Source organism: Capra hircus, chromosome 23, assembly GCF_001704415.2.
Source record: "Capra hircus breed San Clemente chromosome 23, ASM170441v1, whole genome shotgun sequence".
Lineage (NCBI taxonomy): Eukaryota > Metazoa > Chordata > Mammalia > Artiodactyla > Bovidae > Capra > Capra hircus.
Genome location: NC_030830.1, coordinates 38,813,498 through 38,832,723, shown reverse-complemented (window position 1 = coordinate 38,832,723; position 19,226 = coordinate 38,813,498). Strand labels below are relative to the sequence as shown.

General features: G+C 45.0%; 1 protein-coding gene across 2 annotated transcripts in view; it reads right to left on the bottom strand.

Moving 5' to 3' along the window:
• The window catches only part of SLC26A8 (solute carrier family 26 member 8), an 81,253-nt gene continuing 62,216 nt past the window's right edge, over positions 190–19,226 (bottom strand). For both annotated transcript variants that reach the window (XM_018038789.1, XM_018038790.1), the window contains 9 exons: positions 14,330–14,425; positions 12,907–13,013; positions 12,756–12,825; positions 12,265–12,357; positions 12,028–12,159; positions 6,374–6,739; positions 2,636–2,690; positions 2,351–2,535; positions 190–1,058 (listed from right to left, as the gene is read on the bottom strand). In XM_018038789.1, the coding sequence (XP_017894278.1) occupies positions 648–1,058; positions 2,351–2,535; positions 2,636–2,690; positions 6,374–6,739; positions 12,028–12,159; positions 12,265–12,357; positions 12,756–12,825; positions 12,907–13,013; positions 14,330–14,425 (1,515 nt within the window). In that variant the 3' untranslated portion in view covers positions 190–647. The remainder of the gene's footprint in view (positions 1,059–2,350; positions 2,536–2,635; positions 2,691–6,373; positions 6,740–12,027; positions 12,160–12,264; positions 12,358–12,755; positions 12,826–12,906; positions 13,014–14,329; positions 14,426–19,226) is intronic.

Sequence of the window (19,226 nt, the reverse complement as noted above, 5' to 3'; positions counted from 1 at the left end):
CGTGGAATTCTCCAGCAAGAATCCTGGAGTGGATGGCCATTTCCTACTCCAAGGGGTCTTCCCAACCCAGGGATTAGAACCTGAGTCTCCTGCACTGCAGGTGGATTCTTTCCCATCTGAGCCACTAGGGAAGCCACAGTGGAGATCATTTACATATAAAGTACAGATGCTACGCAGTTTTCCTTTTTATTGCTCCTTTCTTCCCCACGTCTACCTACTTCCGGAATTTCTTCCACCTGACATTTTCTTCAGCATACAGAATTCAGAGAAGAGAGAAGATGCAGGAAGGGTCCAGATATAACTAGAGTTATGTATTTTATTTGCGCCTCATCTCTTTGGAGGAAGGGGAACAGAGATGAGGGGGATAAGTTAGAGGTGGTCTGAAAAAAATCTCAAGGGTGAGGGGTATGAAGAAGGAAGTCCTTCAGTGGCACATCTGGTGGTGAGATGAAGTGAGCCTGGATAAGGAATTCAGAGATGATTCTTGGTTAGCACTGTGATCTGGGAGTGCAATCCCAGTGCTGAGCAAGGAAGGAGGCAGCAGGTGGAGGAGTCGCCAAGCAAGTACTGCTAGTTTGTAACTAGCCTGCATCTCTGGACCAAGCGGCCCCGGGGAGGACTTGCCAAGGAAACATGACGCCTTACTCCTAGATCTCCTCACTGGTGTCAGCCTTGGATGTATATGGTTTCACATTTTGATGCCTCCTGTCTACCGACTGTGTCCTAGCCTGAGTGTGAGTTGGGGATCTGGGAATTATAGCCCTAAACAGAGACCAGTACTTCTGCCTAGTTGGCTTGTGACTGGCCTCTGGGTCAGGCTCGAGCTCTGTCTCTTGATCCAGCTCAGATTCAGGCTCCAGCTCTGACTCAGGCTCCACCTCACGATCCAGGTCTAGGTCCAGATCCAGCCCATGGTCTTTAGACATCTGTATCGTGGAATACAGATCCAAGTCTGATTCCTCCTCCATCTCTGGGTCTGGGAGTAAGGAGAAGGCTGGACTTTTACTTCTGGGGGCTTCTATAAAACTTCTGCTTGTTTTATGTCTTGATTCTTCTTTCTGAAATACACACAGTTAGATGGGTGCATTTAATTTTTGAACAGTCAAGGAATTTCAGAATATAGTAGGACTTAATAGTATCAGAAAGCATGGGTTCCAAAGTAGAAAATATTTCTGGCCTAAATTTGCTTTTCATCTTCTTGGCACCCTCTAGTTTCCCAGTTACTTACTATGCTTCAGGCTCCATTAATCCATAACTTCCAACTTCTCTAGTTTTTCTAAGCCAGCCTGGATTTCACGATCATCCATTTAAACAACAGTGGTCTTGTCAGCATTCCCGAATGTCTTGTCTTCTTGATTTTACTTGTCTTTCCAACCTCCTAATGTATAGTATGTCCCCTACATACACACCTTCAAGTTGCGAGCTTTCAAAGATGTGAACGCGCATCTGGTTCCAGCGAGGAACCAGAACCTCTGCCGTCAGTGTCAGGCGTGAGTGGCACTGCAGCTTGCCCTCCATCTCCTATTGCTGGCGACCCTTCAGCTCTCCCATCTCTACTTCTTTTCCCCCACTCCAGTCAGTAACTCTTCTTACCTGTTCATTCGATGCCAGCCCCTGGATGCCAGCTGTTGTCCTGTACTACTGAACTTTTCAAGGTGCTGTATTGTAAGACTTGACATGTGTATTTTTTGTGTGTTTGTTTTTATGTGTTATTTGTGTGAAAAGTATTATAAACCTATTACAGTACGGTACTATACAGCCAATTGTTAGTTGGGTACCTAGGCTAGCTTTGTTGGACTTATGAACACACTCTTGAAGCAGAACTCATTTGTATGTAGGGGACTTAGTATAATCCCTGGCACTGCGTGTAAGGCCCTTCACGACCTGGACCCTTGCTATCTTCTTTAGCTTTGCGTCTGTCCATAATCCCTACCTTTTGCTCCAGTCATAAATAGACGGCCAGATCTTTACATCTGCTAGTTTCTCAGTTTTATTATTCATCCTAAGGGTAGGGTAGGGGTATAGCTAAGGGAGATATTTAAAATAGGTATTAATCGGTATGGCGCTGGCAGTAACCGAGCTTGCTGTCAAAGGATTCTCGAGGCCCCTTCTGGGTGGGGTAACCCTTCTTCGGTTGGGAAAGGATCCTGAATGACATGCAGATGTCATGGCAGTGTGGGAACCTGGGGACCAGGTTGACTGCTCTTTACCAACTGGTAAGGGAACCCTTCAGCATCTCACATTCTGGGACAGCCACACTCAAACCTTCCCTGCGCATTGCTCATCTCTCTCTAATTAGGCGTTCCTCCTACCTCCCCCCCGCCACCCCCGCTGCCTCACATCATCCAACCTTGTCTGTCTCTGAGAAGGTTTCCTGTATGACGGTCTCTGATTCGTCCACACTTAACTCCGAGGACTCTGGCAGCTTCCTTGACAAAGCAAACAGCACAGCGTCGTGGAGGGTGAGGAACAGCTGGGCCTTAGTGATGCCAGCGTCAAAGAAATCATTCTTCTCAAGTGACCTGACCACAAAAGCTACAGACCAAACCAGGAACATACACAGGGTCAGATACCTGGGGAGGTGAGGATCCAGGATTCAAAACGTAGCCCTCTGCATGGGAGGAAGGATACTCACAGTGACACCCTGCAATGAGCACCAAGATGTTGACGTTTTGGAAAGCACAGAACATCTGTGAGGAGAGAGTAAACCAGTGATAGAGGTCTTCACACTCAGGAGAGGACAGGGTCTTTGAATTCACTGAATTTTTGAATCTCTTTGGTCATTCACTTGTCTGGGGTATATGTACCTCATACCCATTCAGCTCTGTAAACATCTGATGAGCAAACTGCAATAGGCCAGGAAATGGCCAAAGTGCCAGGAACACAGAAGAGAATCAGATGGTCTCGTGTGGGGTGGGGAGTGAGAGGGAGGGTTGTCCGTGGTCTGGAGTGGGGAAACAGTTCGCATAAAGAGACAGTGTTCAAGTGAAGATGGTGCTGGGCTAGCCATGGGCACAGGGGGGACAGGGACACACTGGACAGTGCTCACAAACAACCACAGCGTGGTAGTATTGCTCAGTGTTTGCACGCGACTCCCTTCTCTCTGGAATTCACTGGACAGAGGGGGCAAGTTGTGGCCAAGAGACGGTCAAGCGACACAGCTGGGAACGGTGTTCAGGGACCCTAAGGGTCATATTCAGAACTGCTCTGCAAACCTGTATTTGAATTTAGTAAAACATCAGATATTTAACTTCAGATTAATAAACATCAAATACTGACCTCAAGTATACATTTCAGCCCATGCGCACACACACAAACACACACATACATACACACATACCTATGCTCTGGGACTGTAAATCGTAATGTTCAACTCAAAACAAGTCACCACGAACCTTAATACTCTTAAGACTTAACAGGTTCTAACCCTGGCGTCTAAGTTGAAGTGTCAAAAGAAACAAAATAGACAGACTCTACTTCTTTCACTACCAGGAAGAAATAAGAAAGTCATTCTTGATCAAATGGTACATTACAAAGTGATCTGGTAAACAGCCATCATAAACAGACTCTAAATGATAAGCAGCGGGAGACTCAAATCTCATGCATGTAGCTGAGGAATTCCCTGGTGATCCAGTGATTAAGAATCCACCTTGCAATGCAGGGGACATGGGTTTGATCCTTGGTTCAGGAAGATCCTACGCACTGTGGGGCAACTAAGCCCATGTGCCGCAACTACTGAGCCCAAGCTCCGGAGCCTGTGAGCTGCAACTACTGAAGCCGTGCGCCTAGAGCCCGGCTCTGCAACGAGAAGAGCCGCTGCAGTGGCTTTTAAGTTCCAGCACTGAGAGTTCTTTGCACTTGTTGAGGCCCTTGCACCTCAATAAAGAGTAGCCCCTGCTCACCACACCTGAAGGAAGCCTAAGCTCAGCAGTGAAGACTCAGTGCGGCCAAAAGTAAACAAATAAATAAAAGTTTTTTTTAAAAAAAGAAGCTTAAATGGACTAATTGTCTCTAATAAGACCAACCACTGGGATTTTTCTTAGTGAGTGTAAGTTATCAGTTATGAAGTGAACAAAGCAATGATTTCCTCCAACAAAGCAGTATAGAGCAAAACAAACAGCACAGTGTCAGGGAGGACAGAGAACTGCTGGGCCTTGGAGATGCTAGCATCAAAGATATCACTCCTCTCAAATGCCCTGACCGAGGAAGCTACAAACCAAACCGGAAACAAACACAGGGTCAGGCCCCTGGGGAGTAACCTGCAATTTTTCAAAGTGTGAGAGTGCGCGCTGAGTCTCTGACAGCTGCAAAGTGAAGGTGCCAGACATGACCTGGGGCAGAGAGTCATCAGCACAGGCCAGGTGTGGAAGGGTCATGCCAAGGACCAGAACACACGGTGCCTCCACAAAAAAGAAAGACGAGAGAGAGAGGGAGGAGAGGATGGCACAGCTACAGAACAGGGGGAAGAGTGATATAAAGTCAGAGGCTTTAGGTTCCAGTGCTGGACAGGTCCCTTCCTGGCTGCGAGCCCAGGACTCTTAGGGGGAAATATGGCTGTTGTCTCTCAGGGCTGTTGTGAGAACTAAATGAAACAGTGTATATAAATGTACTCAACTCAGGCTGGCATGTAAGAGACATTCAATAATGTAAGGTCAACGAAATCTAAAGTTACAACTACAGTGTAAGACTGGGAGAAGACAACATAGCCCAGTACTACAACCTAAAATGGGGAAGTCCCAAAGATAAGATATAATCAACTATATCTGAGTCTACAAACGGAGTTGGGGGGGTTGGCGGGGAGAGGGTCTCATGGATGGGAAAACCCTTAATGTAAACCTCTTCTCAGCCTCTCATTTCATAGATGAGGAAACCAAGACCCAATGCAATTTAATAAGTTACCTTGGGTCCAGTGGACAGGGGGTGGCAGTCAAGCCAGGACAGAGCACACATCCACAGACCACTTTCTGCTGTGACAAGCTTCCTATTGCCTTAGACCAAAGAGGAGCTGGATTCACTTAAAACAGAATCATATTTGCTTGGGAATAAGAAATAGGATAAAATATTTATAAATATTTTGTTACATAGAATTTGAGCATAAAAGAAGGAAAGTCAGCTGAAGGAGCAGCTCTCAAAGAAAAAAAAGGTGGGTGCAGTCAGAGACAGGAAGCGAGTGGATTCAGGGTATGTGAAACTGAGCCAGCAGGAGCAATAGCGAGAGAGAATGAGAAGAGAAAAGCTGCCTGAGGAAAAGATACTTATAAGATTTTAAAATTGGGATATGATTGCTTTACAATGTTGCATTAGTTTCTGCTGTACAGTGAAGTGAATCAGCTATGTGTATAATACATCCCCTCTCTCCTGGACCTCCCTTCTCCTCTCCCTGCACCCCACCCCTCTAGGCCATCCCAGGGCACTGAGCTGAGCTCCCTGTGTTTTACTGGCAGCTTCCCACTAGCAGCTTCCCACAAGCACTATTCTGTGCTTGCTGTGTGCCGTGCTTAGTTGTTTAGTTGTGTCCGATTCTTGCGACCCCCTGGACTGTAGCCCGCCAGGCTCCTCTATCCATGGGGATTCTCCAGGCAAGAATACTGGAGTGGGTTGCCATGCCCTTCTCCAGGGGATCTTCCCAACCCAGAGATCAAACCCAGGTATCCTGCACTGCAGGCAGATTGTTTACCATCTGAGCAACCAGGAAAGCCCATTTTGTGCTTATGAGACATTAAACAATAAAAACAGTATGGTTGGTTGTGCCCCTAAACTGTCCATATTTGTACAAGAAGGAGAGAAATGAAAACTGTCTGAGAAACCAGAAGGTGGGAGAGAAATCAGGACTCAGGGAACACTGCTTCTGAAGGAAAAATCTTTTCTGCCTTTTTCACCCAAAGAGGCAGGCGATGAAGAGGGAACCGGGGAAGATCCTCATGGGTCTGGACTTGGGTACTGGGCTGGGCAACCTCACACTAGGGTCCCTTCATCACAACTTCTTCAAACCTCCCGAGGGCCTTTTAGGGCAGCTGAATAGTAAGAACTCTGTGTGAACTTTTTTCTGTAGCATTTGAACCTATTCCTTGAAATTTTTTGTAGCTAACTCCCAGGATGTGCTGAGAATTGCTGGGCATGGCACAGATCGTTGTTTCAATGGTGTTAAGAGTTTTCCCATTTTTAGTCCTTGAGAAACAACATGCCATGCTTGGGGAAACCAACCCTTGTTTAGTAAATCAGAGTTGCTTCATTTTCTTTTTATTCTGGTTGACCTTAAACTGTCTTTGGTATGCAAGTTTCTAGTGGCCTAGGAATCACAGAGCAGCTGATCAGTGACTAACAGGATTCAGTCAGGGATCAGAGCTCTTGTGAACACCTTCTTAGTACTTACCTGCCTTAATACGACCAAAGCCTGTGCGTCCACAAGATGTACCATGGAGAAGTCCAAGATGATGGTGTGGACGCTGGGTAGAACAGTTGAAGTTGAGTAAGGCAGGAGTTTTGTAGCCCTGACCTGAGTATTAGAAGCCTCAGGGAGTGTGATCGTCATGCTCCTGGAGGGGTCATCAGAAAGCCAGACTTTCTCCACCTCCTCATAGTTTGGGTTTCTCTGAGACGAGGAAGATGTTATGTACGGTACTTGGTCTTCAGACATACTTTGGCCTGTGTCCACGCTCTCAAAACGTGAGCAGCGGACCAGGTTAATGAAGGAGGACTCTCGGCCCCGTTGAACTTCATATCGTTCTGTGTAAATAACCTGGGACAACAGAGTTAGGGGAGGACTATGATAAGACTCCAATAAGGCTGGGAGTATTTGCAACTATGCTGTTTCTATCTACTAATTCACTTCCCTTGCTCTTGGAAAACTTCACAGACTTTCACGCACTATACCTTTCTCCTTAGATATTTTATTGTCACTTCTAGCTTGTGACTAAAACCATGTTGATCTTTTTCTTAATTGGAGGATAATTGCTTTCCAATATTATATTGGCTTCTGCCATACAACAACGTGAATCAGCCACAAGTAGTATACAGGTTGGAGAAGGCGACGGCAGCCACTCCAGTGCTCTTGCCTGGAGAATCCCATGGACGGAGGAGCCTGGCGGGCTGCAGTCCACGGGGTCACGAAGAGTCAGACACGACTGAGCGACTTCACTTTTCACTTTCATGCATTGGAGAAGGAAATGGCAACCCACTCCAGTGTTCTTGCCTGGAGAATCCCAGGGACAGGGGAGCCTGGTGAAAGGCCGTCTATGGGGTCGCGCAGAGTCGGACACGACTGAAGCGACTTAGCAGCAGCAGCAGCAGTATACACATCCCCTCCCTCTTGAATCTCCCTACCCCCAATCCCTCCCATCCCTCTAGGTTGTCACAGAGCACAGAGTTGAGCTCCATGTGCTATCCAGCAGCTTCCCATCAGCCATCTGTTTACGCATGGGCTTTCCTGGTGGCTCGGTGGTAAAGAATCTGCCTGCCAAGCAGGAGATGCAAGTTCGATCCCTGGGTTGGGAAGATCCCTTCGAGAAGGGAATGGCTACCCACTCCAGTATTCTTGCCTGGGAAATCCCATGGACAGAGGAGCCTGATGGGCTACAATCTATGGGGTCACAAGATTTGGACACAACTTAGCTACTAAACGACAACAATGTCTATAAAGCCACATTCATCTTCCCTGATCCTCACCACTCACAGCATCCCCCTCTCCCCACCAACTTCCCCCACGTGCCTCAGTGACATTATCATTGTCCTAGTGAGCCAGACTTTAAATCATCTTCGATTTATTCTTTTCCCTCATCCCTGGGTTCTAATTAGTCTCCAGCACCTACTACAACTTTGAAGTATTGGATTGTAACTGCTTATGGAAAAGTTGAACAAACTTTTTGGCCAAGCCAGTATGTCGTCCATCAGTCCCTTTTCTCAACCCTCCTTTTTTGATCAGTGAAACTGTTGTCTGTCAAACTTCCTCAAGAAGACAGAAGTTCCTAAAGCATGGCTGTATTTACCTTCCACTCCTCTCACCCTCCTAATAGGCCTGGCGTGCTTGGCATTGCTTAAGGACAGAACCAAGCCTCAGGAATACAATGGTAAGAAAGAGGTGAATGTTGACTCTGCCGTCATGGCGGCCAGATGCTACATGGGGAGAGGGCATATGTCCATTGAAAGGATGAGTAAAAACCTATAAAGGAAATCAACCCTGAATACTCATTGGAAGGACTGATGCTGAAGCGGAAGCTCCAATACTTTGGCCCACCTGATGCAAACAGCTGACTCATTGGGAAAAAAAACCCTGATGCTTGGAAAGATTGAAGGCAGAAGGAAAAGAGGGCAACAGAAGCTGGGATGGTTGGATGGCATCACCAATGCAATGGACATGAACTTGGGCCAACTCCAGGAGATGGTAAGGAACGTGGAAGCTTGGTGTGCTGCAGTCCATGGTGTCTCGAAGAGTTGGACACAACTTGGCGACTGAGCAAAAACAGCAACCTATATGGACAAGAACTGGAAGGCGTGTGGGAAAATGAAGAATTTATTTGCTACAGAAGTGTACGTTGGGATGATGTTTCTTCAAGAAAAATCTAATAATGCTGCTTGTGAAATAAACTTTAAAAATAGGGAAAAATGTAAAGATAATCATACATGATAGTATATACTGTATTGCTAAAAATGGTGTGGACAAGTGATAATATTACAGTTCAAAGAAGAGAGATGTTCCCCAAGTCTTGACAGTCACTGAGGCCAGGCCTTGGGGGGACAGCTGACGGTGGGGTTCAGTGGTGGGGAGATTCAAGGTTCTCCAGGCAGAATAAACCTCTGAGGGACTTCCTGGGTGGTGCAGTGGCTAAGACTCCACTCTCCCAATGCAGGGACCCTGGGTTCTATCCTTGGTCAGGGAACTAGATCCCACATGCTGCAACTGAGAGTTCGCGTGCTGCAGTGAAGACCCAGGGCAGCCAAATAAATACAGAAAAATAAATACTAAAAAATAACCTCCGAGAGCCTCCCCACTCCTCTCCATCTGCTCTACACGCCTTCAAGAGCTTTCACAATCCACTCCCTCTGGGTCTGCCTGAACTTACTGCCCAGGCCAAGCCTCTTACTCTGACGTGCTTGTGATTAGTAGTTCAGTCGTGTCGGACTCTTTGTGATCCTTTGGACTGTAGCCTGCCAGGTGGCTTTGTCCATGAGATTTTTCAGGCCAAAAAGAAAAACCCAAAAAACTGGAGTGTTTGGGCATCATCCCGACCCAGAGATCGAACCCATGTCTCCTGCATTTCAGGAGGACTCTTTACTGCTGAGCGTTTGGGGAAGCCGTTACCCTGACAGCCCCGTGCTCACTTTTACCTCAGTGTCTCTGCCCAAGCCTATTCATGGACCTGGAGTCCTCTTTTCTCCTACCTGACGTAAATCCAATTTTCTCTCTCCTGCCTGGTTAGGTCCATCACTACCGTGATGTTTGCCTGCCTTTTTGAGTGCATGCCCATCTTCCTTCACCTGGAGTCTTAGAGTTGTGAGAATACAGACACACAATTTGGAACACAGCAATATGCTTCACTGTGCTTCACCACCCTGTTTTCATCACCACTGCTCTTCGTGCCATCAAGAAAGAAAACACTGCAAATTAAACTATAATATTGCCATTGATTATATCATACACCTAAATCTCAGAGATGGGAAATAATGCATATTTTTGGATGGAAAAAATACAATAATAACCCTTAAATGTCACATTAATAGAGTGTTGTCTCTCCAGTTTGTTTCTTTTTTTTTGGCCATACGGCACAGCTTGTGGAATCTTAGATCCCTGATCAGGGATTGAACCTGGGTCCGCAGCAGTGAAAGCGCAGAGTCCTGACCACTGGACTGCCAGGGAATTCCCTCAATTGACCTAAAATTCCATGAATCGCTTCAAAATAATCCTGTGATATTGATGGATTATAGGTGGGTAGGGGTATTGATGAAATGATTGAATATAATGTGGTAAATCTTAAAGTGGTTGGTGGGCACATAGAGGCTCATTATACTTGTTTCTACTTTTGTATCTGTTCAGATTTTTCTGCGAAAAACTTTTAAAATAAAGAACAACCCAAAGGAACCTTGAGGACATTATGCTAAATGGAATAAGCCAGTTGCAAAAAGACAAATACTGTATGATTCCACTTATATGAGGTATCTGGAATAGTCAAATTCACAGAAGCAGCAAGTCTAATGGTGGTTGCCAGGGGCTGGAAAGGAGAGGAAATGCCAAGTTGCAGAATGGGTCAGAGTTCCAGTTTTTCGAGATGAAAAAGTTCTGGAGATACACGGTGGTAATGATTGCACAACAACGTGAATGTATTTAACGCTACTGAACTGCACACTGAGAAATGGTTCAGATGCTAGATTTTATGTTATCTGCTTTATACTGCAACTAAGAAGAAAGACCTAGAAGCAGAGGCCCCAAAACATTTGGTTTTCTTTTTCATAGTGTTATAGTTCTGGGGTACCTAGTATAAGCCCAACAAATACTAGATGATTGTACCCTACTCTAAAATGTATTCTCCGATGCCCTATAAACACTCTCTACCATATTCAGTGCAATGTGGATGCAAAATAAAAATCAGAGACAATGTTAATTCTACTAGTAGAGTTAGTCCTCTTGGCAGTGAAGTTGGTATTTTCCAGGAGCTCAGGAGAAGTATGCTCCATTCAGCTGTATGGGAATGCGAATGGGCTTCCCGGGGTGGCTCAGTATCCACCTGCCAAAGCAGGAGACGCAGGAGATGTGGGTTCAATTTCCGGAATGGGAAGATCCCCTGGAGAAGGAAATGGCAACCCACTCGAGTATTCTTGCCTAGAAAATCCAATGGACAGAGGAGCCTGATGGTCTACAGTCCATGCTGCGTCTCTCTCTCACACACACACAAGCGCATGCTCTGTATTTGTCAGTGCCCATGTGAGGAGGGGGATGGGAAATGTGTGTGTGTGCATGTATGTGTGTGTGTGTGTGTAGATACAGCCGCTCCACGGTGTAGGTACACATGAAGTCCTCAAAGATGGAAATGAACAGCCCTGCTCTGGGGAAAGGGAATATTTAGACCAAGTCTGAGTTGGAAATGGATGAGCACTTTAACTCAGTTGCTAGAATAATCTTCTGAAGCCTGTCTTCTTCTCTGCCCTCCCCACCACATCATCATTTCCCTGGTCACAGGGTGCTATCAGGAGACCCTGACAGACCCTTGGGAACCCCAGCCAGCTTGACCCTGCCCTTAACCCTGCTGCAAATTAGGAAACAATCTTTCAGTCACTCGATCTCAGAAATCTACAGCCAGGGAGCTAAGATTGAAGTCAAGGAAAACAGGGACAACCAGGGAACTAGTGACGATCCCAACAAGCAGACTGTGCTCTGAGCTCAGATAAGCCACTGGTCGTCGAGAAGGGAGTCAGAGCTTGAGACATCTCCTCCCGCCTCCTACTCTCAGGGCAAGATCCTGAAAGGCAACCTCTGTCTCCATTTCTGAGTAGAAACGGAGATTTCTGATTATTCATGGTTCATCTATGAGTTAAAATCCCTGGAGGGGTTTAGATTCTCTTTTCATTCTTTTTTTAGAAAACTATTAGTGTGGGGCTTCCCTGGTGGTACAGTGGATAAAAATCCTCCTGCCTGGTTCAATCACTGGTCTGGGAAGATCCCACCTGCCACAGGGCAGCTAAGCCCGTGCGCCACATCTGCTGAAGCCTGTGTTCCCTAAAGTCTGTGGTGGTGGTGGTGTAGTCGCTAAGCAGTGTCCGACTCTTGCAAGCCCATGGACTGTAGTCCACCAGGCTCCTCTGCCCATGGGATTCTCCAGGCAAGAACACTAGAGTCTGTGCTCCGCAACAAAAGAAATCACTGCAACGAGAAGCCTGTGCACTAGATAGCAGCCGCTTGCTGCAACTAGAGAAAGTCTGCTCACAGCAACGAAGACCCAGTGCAACGATATAAATAAACAAATAAACAATTAAAAAAAAAACTCTACCAGTGCATGTCTTTATAAAATGTAGGAGAAAAGAAGAGGCGTTTCTAACCCTGGGCGATGGCTCTGGTTCATCACAGTTGCAGTAACACCGGCAAATCTTTCCTCGCTGTGCGCCCTCTTCATTTGGACTGAACAGGGTATAAATTTCCTCGTCTGTAAGAGGCATCTTTACCATTTCAATCTGAAAGACATATGCTGGGTCTAATTCAAGTGGTGAGTAGGGGAGGGGAGAACACTCTGGGACGGAGAGGGAAGCAGGTGGGGAGAAGCAGAGGACGGCGCTCACCTCCTCTAACACCTTGCGCTTGAGGTAGTGGACATTGACAAATGTGATGGCGTTGCAGCACTGGAAGATCTTCACCCCTGGAATGTTTGCAACCTGCAAGACAAATCAATGTACACTTGAGGGCAATTTTTCAGCTCTTTTACGGAGTAAGGGAAAAAAAATCCTTAGAACATCCTGGAGAATCTGTGTTCTTTATAAGCATCAAGAACTAACAAATTCCTCCCTCTGGTTTTCACCCCCTGCTTTCTTCTTTTCCCCTCTTATTTCTTCACACCTCTCTTTTTCTTGGCCCTCCTCCCTCTGAAGTACATTTAAAATTATCCTTAACTGGCTGCATCACTTTCCCCGCCTTTGTAAATGCGTATCTGCAGTGCAGCAGAGAGGAACAAAGGCGCTTAGGTTTTTTTTTTTTTTTTTGGTAGAAAAACTAAACAGCAGGCCTGGTCCATCCCATCCTTTGGGCAAAGGATGGGACTCATTTGGATTCTTACCTCCCGATAGTCTTGGAAGCTTCTATAAATATTGGTGTTAGGGATCTGACCCAGGAGGAGAATCTTAGTTCTGTAAGGAAATGCGTTGGCCTTTAGGTCACAGTTGCCTCACCTTGACGTGGCCCACCTCCTATTACCCCAGACAAAGTACCTGTGTGACTGAACAGTGATGATGAAGAAGGCAAAAGTTACTGCAACGACTAGTCCAATATCCAGTCCCAGTAAAATTGCAGACATGAACGTCACCATCCAAATGAGCTTATGGAAAAGAGGAAGGAGGAGAAAGGGAGACCGTGACAACAAGGAGACCTGAGAAAATCACAAGTCCTCTTCCTCAGTTCACCTTTACCCTTTCTCTCCCAACACCCAGCATTTAGAGAACAAATCCACAGCCACGTGGACTGATGCTGTCACAAACGACTGGGCCCCAGGGCTGCCTAGCAATTCTTTTATGCATTCTCGGCCACATCTCTCTTTAATTTTCTCTTAAAACATCAGTTTCTGCTTGTGAAAAATTGGGGTAATAATATCTGCTTTATAGAAGTTATTGAGATTAGACATACTGTTTGGAAAGCAACCCAGAACACTCACCAAATTACTGGTTGCTATTTTAAGACCCATGAAAGTCATTAGGAATCTTTAACATCCTTTTCAAGCCCCTGTCCCACCACCTACTGCGTCTCTCAGCAGGTGATATGACTTTTATTTCCATAAAGAAGGTAGGCTGAGGGGACGGGATGAACTGGAATGTTGGGACTGACATTCCTACGCGACTGCGTATATGGGGAAAGAGGTTTTTAAAGGAGTGGACACCTGTTTATGTATAATTGACTTGCTTTGCTGTACACCTGAAACTAGCGTGACATTGTGAATCAACTAGGCCCCAATAAACAATTTTTTAAACAAAGAACATGGGTTGAAAATCCCTGTTTACTCCACCTGCCATTTGTTTGTTAGTCTCTGCACTCAACCTTCCCTTGTTCTCTCCAGGGCTGTTGGAAGTGCTGTCTCCACTCCAAAGACCAGAAGCTCTAACTGTACACTGGACCACATTCCCCTCTTAACATCTCAGGGACCTGGATCCAAAAATGATCTCTTTCCTCTTCCGGGTTCCTCTCCTCTCATTGCATCATCATCCCGTATCTTTCACTTCTTGCTATTTCCCCTATATGTCCTCTAGTTTTCTTCTCTAGAGAAAAGGGGAGCACTCCCATCAGTCACTCTTCCTGGCAAGACGCCCTCTTCTCTTGTTGGGATTTGTTTCCCCTCTCCTGGAATGTAGTTCTATTAACCGGATTAAAAGCCATTCAAATATGCCATGTATGATGAACCCTTTTTATTAGATCTGTGTGTAACTGCAGCTGCTTAATTACTTCTGTTTTATCGAACTTCATATAGCTGGAATAGGGTCTCAGTATTTCTGGGCACCAAATGACCTTGACTCCCGTTTTTTTGAGCAACAGCAGAGACGCATCAGATAGTGGGTTCACGTTGATCACTTCCGTCTGTTCTCTTCCTCTCTCGGCAGGCTTCCCCTCCGTCCTTCCCAGCCTCCCCAGTGCATCTACACTCACACAGTCATACTGGTTCTGCCTCCACAGACTGGGTAGGGTGTAAACAACTTCAAGGTAGGGTAGGACGTTACTCAGGATAATACCAGCCACTATAGCCTGTGGGGAAAAAATAAACCCTGCTTCATCTTCCCTTCAGGGGTAAAGCTCCCAAATTTCCACAAAGGAGCCACAGAGACTTGGTCAGCCTTGCCACACAGAGGTATTCTGCACTAATATTGCATACAAATACCAGGTCTGTGCTGCAACTCACTGTCCAATCAAATAAGTATTCTCCACATTTGTCTCTGCTCACCTTTATAATGTGTCAAACACACAAGACACAGCAAGGCCATGTGACTCATTTGCCCAGTGACAGCTCTCAAAAGCCCCTTTTATTTTAGAGTTTTTTGAATGTGGACCATTTAAAAAAATCCTTATTGAATTTGTTACAATATCGCTTCTGTTTTATGTTTTGGTTTTTTATGGCTGCAAGACATGTGGAATCTTAGCTCCCCGACCAGGGATTGAACTCATACCCCCCTGGATTGGAAGGCGAAGTTTTAACCACTGGACCACAAGGGAAGTTCCCACACGCCCCTTTTAGAGTCAGATCGCTGGTTACTTACACAGACGGTGAGAGGAAGAGTAGCCACAAGTTATGATCATCTAGTCCCTTCTGTTTCCATGTTGTCACTTTTGGTGTAAGGATGAGGCAAGGCCCATAGGAAGGCTGGCACCTTCGGCCATTTGTCCTATTCTGTGCTTATTTGACCTTGCTTTGTCTAGTTTGCTTGACATAACCTATGTGACTGATGTTGCTTAGAAACCATTCTCAGATGGGATGACAAATTAAGAGAATTTCCACTCACAGAAATTCTGAAATAGTTTCAATTTGGTGTTTTTTTTTTTTTTTTATCCCAAGCCTAATCCTGATGTACTATGATTATTTCAACAGTGAGATACCACTGTTTTGGTCCATCAAATTAAATTAGCAAATTTAAAACACTGAGGACATTCCATTAAAAATGGGTATTGCCCTCTTGAAAAATAATTTGGCAATATATTAAGAAATACTAGGGCTTCCCAGGGGGGCATTAGTGGTAAAGAACCCACCTATCAATGCAGGAGACTTAAAATATGCAGATTTGACTCCTGGGTTGGGAAGATCCCCTGGAGAAGGACATGGCAACCCACTCCAGTATATGCCTGGAAAAGCCCATGGACAGAGGAGCCTGGCAGGCTACAGTTCATAGGGTTGCAAAGACTTGGACATGACCGAAGGAACTGAGCAAGAAATACTGATTGATATGCTTTCATACAGAACTTTTGTTTTCCCCTTAGAAATCTATCCTAAATATAGAAAAGGGCAGATGTACAAAATTGCTCATTGTTGTGTTATTTATAATTTAAAACCTCAGATAAACTAATTTAAACTAATAAGTGATAGTAAGAGTATCATGTTATATATGAAAGTTAACAAGAATACCAGATTGTATGCACAGTTAGATCACAATTACACAATGGAAAGGCTGCTTCCCTGGTGGCTCAGTGGTAAAGAATCTGCCTGCCAATGCAGGAGACGCAGGTTCGATCCTTGTGGTTGGGAAGATCCCCTGGAGAAGGAAATGGCAACCCACTCCAATGTTCTTGTCTGGGAAATCTCATGGACAGAGGAGCCTGGCAGGCTACAGTTCATGGGTTGCAAAGAGTCAGACATGATTTAGTGACTAACAACAACATACAAAGTAAATACTATCTGTTTATAGACAGTAATATGGGTTAGGTATATGCCAAAATGTTAACAGTGGTTTATTTGTGATTGTGGCTTCAGGGACTGCCACCTCAGTGTGTGACCAATCTATCTAAAAAATAGATTTTTATCTATTATGAATTTTCCAAAGTTTAAAAAGTAAGCATGTCTCCTTTCGTAATGGAAAGACAGTGTCTTAAGTATAAGAAAATGAAGATCAATATCCATAGGGGTATAAAATCATCAGGGCCTCAAAGTAAAATCTCACAGACTTTAAGATACGTTTCTCATCCTGTTCATAGCCATCTAGCCAATTAGAGCTGATCCCACTTTTGGAAGTGGCTTGGACCCGGGCTGACTCTGGTTTTCTGAGGTTACTCAGTGACCAGTTGGATGCAACAAGTCAGCAGAGGCAGGAAGAACAAAAATGAAGTCGGCAGAAATTACTTGTTTTCCAGCTTTATCTTCTTACCAGTCAAGAATCTCCCCAAATTTCTGCAATTAGCAGGGAGATGTGGTAGGAAAGATAAGAAATTCAACTTCAACTTTACAAGACTTTTGGCTTGAGGTATGAAGTACGAGGGCTCCTGAGGTATCTCAGTGGTAAAGAATCCACCTGCCAAGGCAGGAGACACTGGAGACGTGAGTCTGATACCTGGGTCAGGAAGATTCCCTGGAGCAGGAAATGGCAACTGTTGCAGTATTCTTGCCTGGGGAATTCCATGGACAGAGGAGCCTGGTGGGCTACACTTCATGGGGTCACAAAGAGTTGGACAGGACTGAAAGACTGACCATACACACAGAGTATGACAGGGAAACAAATCTTTTTCATGAAATATACAATAAAAATTTTACCTTTCTGAATATTAAGATAAAACATGCTCATGTGCACAGAAGAATTGAATTTATATATATTTCCCATCATACAAGAGATAACAGTTTGGTATAGCCTATGTATTTTTTTTCCACACAAAATTGGAACAATATGTATTACATTAAAAAAAAAATGTATATTGGGTCCCTTGCTCACTAGTTGAGATCCTTGCCAGGATGCTCTACCAATTACTCTCCCAAGAATTTTGCAACAAACTACCCATAGTCATTCACAGAAGGAAGAATAGGTGCTTCCTAGAGGGGTGGAATGGGAGGGGAAGCTCAACAGGGAGGGGACATATGTATACATATGGCTGATTCACGATGCTGTACTGCAGAAACTAACAGAACATTGTAAAGCAGTTATACTCCAATAAAATCAGGAAGGAATCATTCATAGTTTAATCCTCAGAGAGAGCCACGGTTATAGAAATTCAGTTATTCCACTGATCAGATTGTGTTTCCATTTTCTCACCCAGCAACATTCTAACTAGACGATGTAAAAATAACGTGCTAGAACATGGTTGGCCAAAGGCAGGGGCTGTTCTATACCCAACATATTTATTGTAAGGAGGGGCTTACCTGCTTTTATCACTGTGCATGCATGCATGTGTGACTCTTTGGAACCCCACTATAACCCACCTCTGTAAGGTGGACTGTAACCCACCTCTGTCCATGGGATTTTTGAGGCAAGAATACCAGAGTGGGTTGCAATCTCCTTCTCCAGGGGATCTTCCCAACCCAGGGATCGATCCCATATCTCCTGCATCTGCTGCCTTGGCAGGAAGATTCTTTACCACTGAACCATCTGGGAAGCCTTACTTTTATCACTACCCTGCAGTGAATTCGGACAGATTTTTGTTTGAGATTTTTTTTTTTTAAATTCTGATTCTTCAGGCTATAAAGGAAAAATATCACTGTCCAAAGTAAATTGGTGAGTGGCCCACCAAAAATAGACTCCCAAGAGTTATAGCTCCAAAGATGCTGCATAAGCTCCATTCTGGAGATGACTTCTGCTGGGAATCAAAAGACAGCTTGTGTGATAAACACAAGCTTAATCCCACCCACCATGCATATATTCCATGGCTGGTTTCCAAGATCCCTGAATCACAAGAACCAAAGGCAGCAACAGGCTTAAGATGGTCCTGTTCTACTGAAACGTGATAGTCACCAGGTGGAAATGTTGTTTAGTTGCTAAGCCGTGTCCAACTCTTTTGTAACCCCATGGACTGTAGCTTGCCAGGCTCCTCTGTCCATGGGGTTTCTCAGGCAAGAATACTGGGCTGGGGTGGGTTGTCATTCCCTTCTCCAAGGCATCTTCCTGACCCAGGGATTGAACCTGCGTCTCCTGCTTGGCAGGTGAATTCTTTACCACTGAACCACCAGGGAAGTCCCAAACATGTTCAAAAGGATGGCTATAATATTTACAACCACTCCAGCTTAGGGACTGCTACATTAGTGGGTAACCAAGCTGCTGGACCAGGAATAAAATCTCCTCCCTTGCTGCTGCTGCTTAGTCGCTTCAGTCATGTCCAGCTCTGTGTGACCCTATGGACTGTAGCCTGCCAGGTTCCTCTGTCCACGTTATTCTCCAGGCAAGAATACTGGAGTGGGTTGCCATGCCCTTCCTTCAGGGGATCTTCCCAAGCCAGGGATTGAACCCAGGTCTCCTGCATTGCAGGCAGATTCTTTACCACTGAGCTACCAGGGAAGCCCTACCTCCCCATCTTAGTACTATCTAAAAACGACTAAAGGGAACCTGGAGGAAATTTAAAAAGAAATCACGGACACTGGGCATTGACCTATACTGTAACTTAGAACAAATTGATTATAGTCAGTAATTAATGCAACTGGCATCTCTAAATGTAAAGTCATCATTCTTTTCACACAAAGGGATGAAATGGCATGTAAGTACATAGAGGCATTCTAGCTGAATACAGAATTAAAACTCAACTTTTAGTGTTGTGAACTGACCAAAAGGCAGGATGGGAGCTGTAGGGAGATTGAGTTCACATGAATGCAGAACAAGGACTTCTGGAAACTGTTTAGGAAAACAGATGGCATGAATGCACAATGAGTTTCCAAGCCTGTGTTGGTAATGGGCGTTCTGGCATCTGAAGTCTATTTTGGTCATATTTAACTGAATCCTTACTTCTAAAAGCTTACTTTATAGCTAAAGCAATTTTTAAAAAAAGATTAATGAGGATGAGAAGAATCACAATTGTTTCTTGAGCGCTTATGATTAGCTCAAAACTGTTCTCTCTACATTATACATATTATCGTGTTTAACTCCTA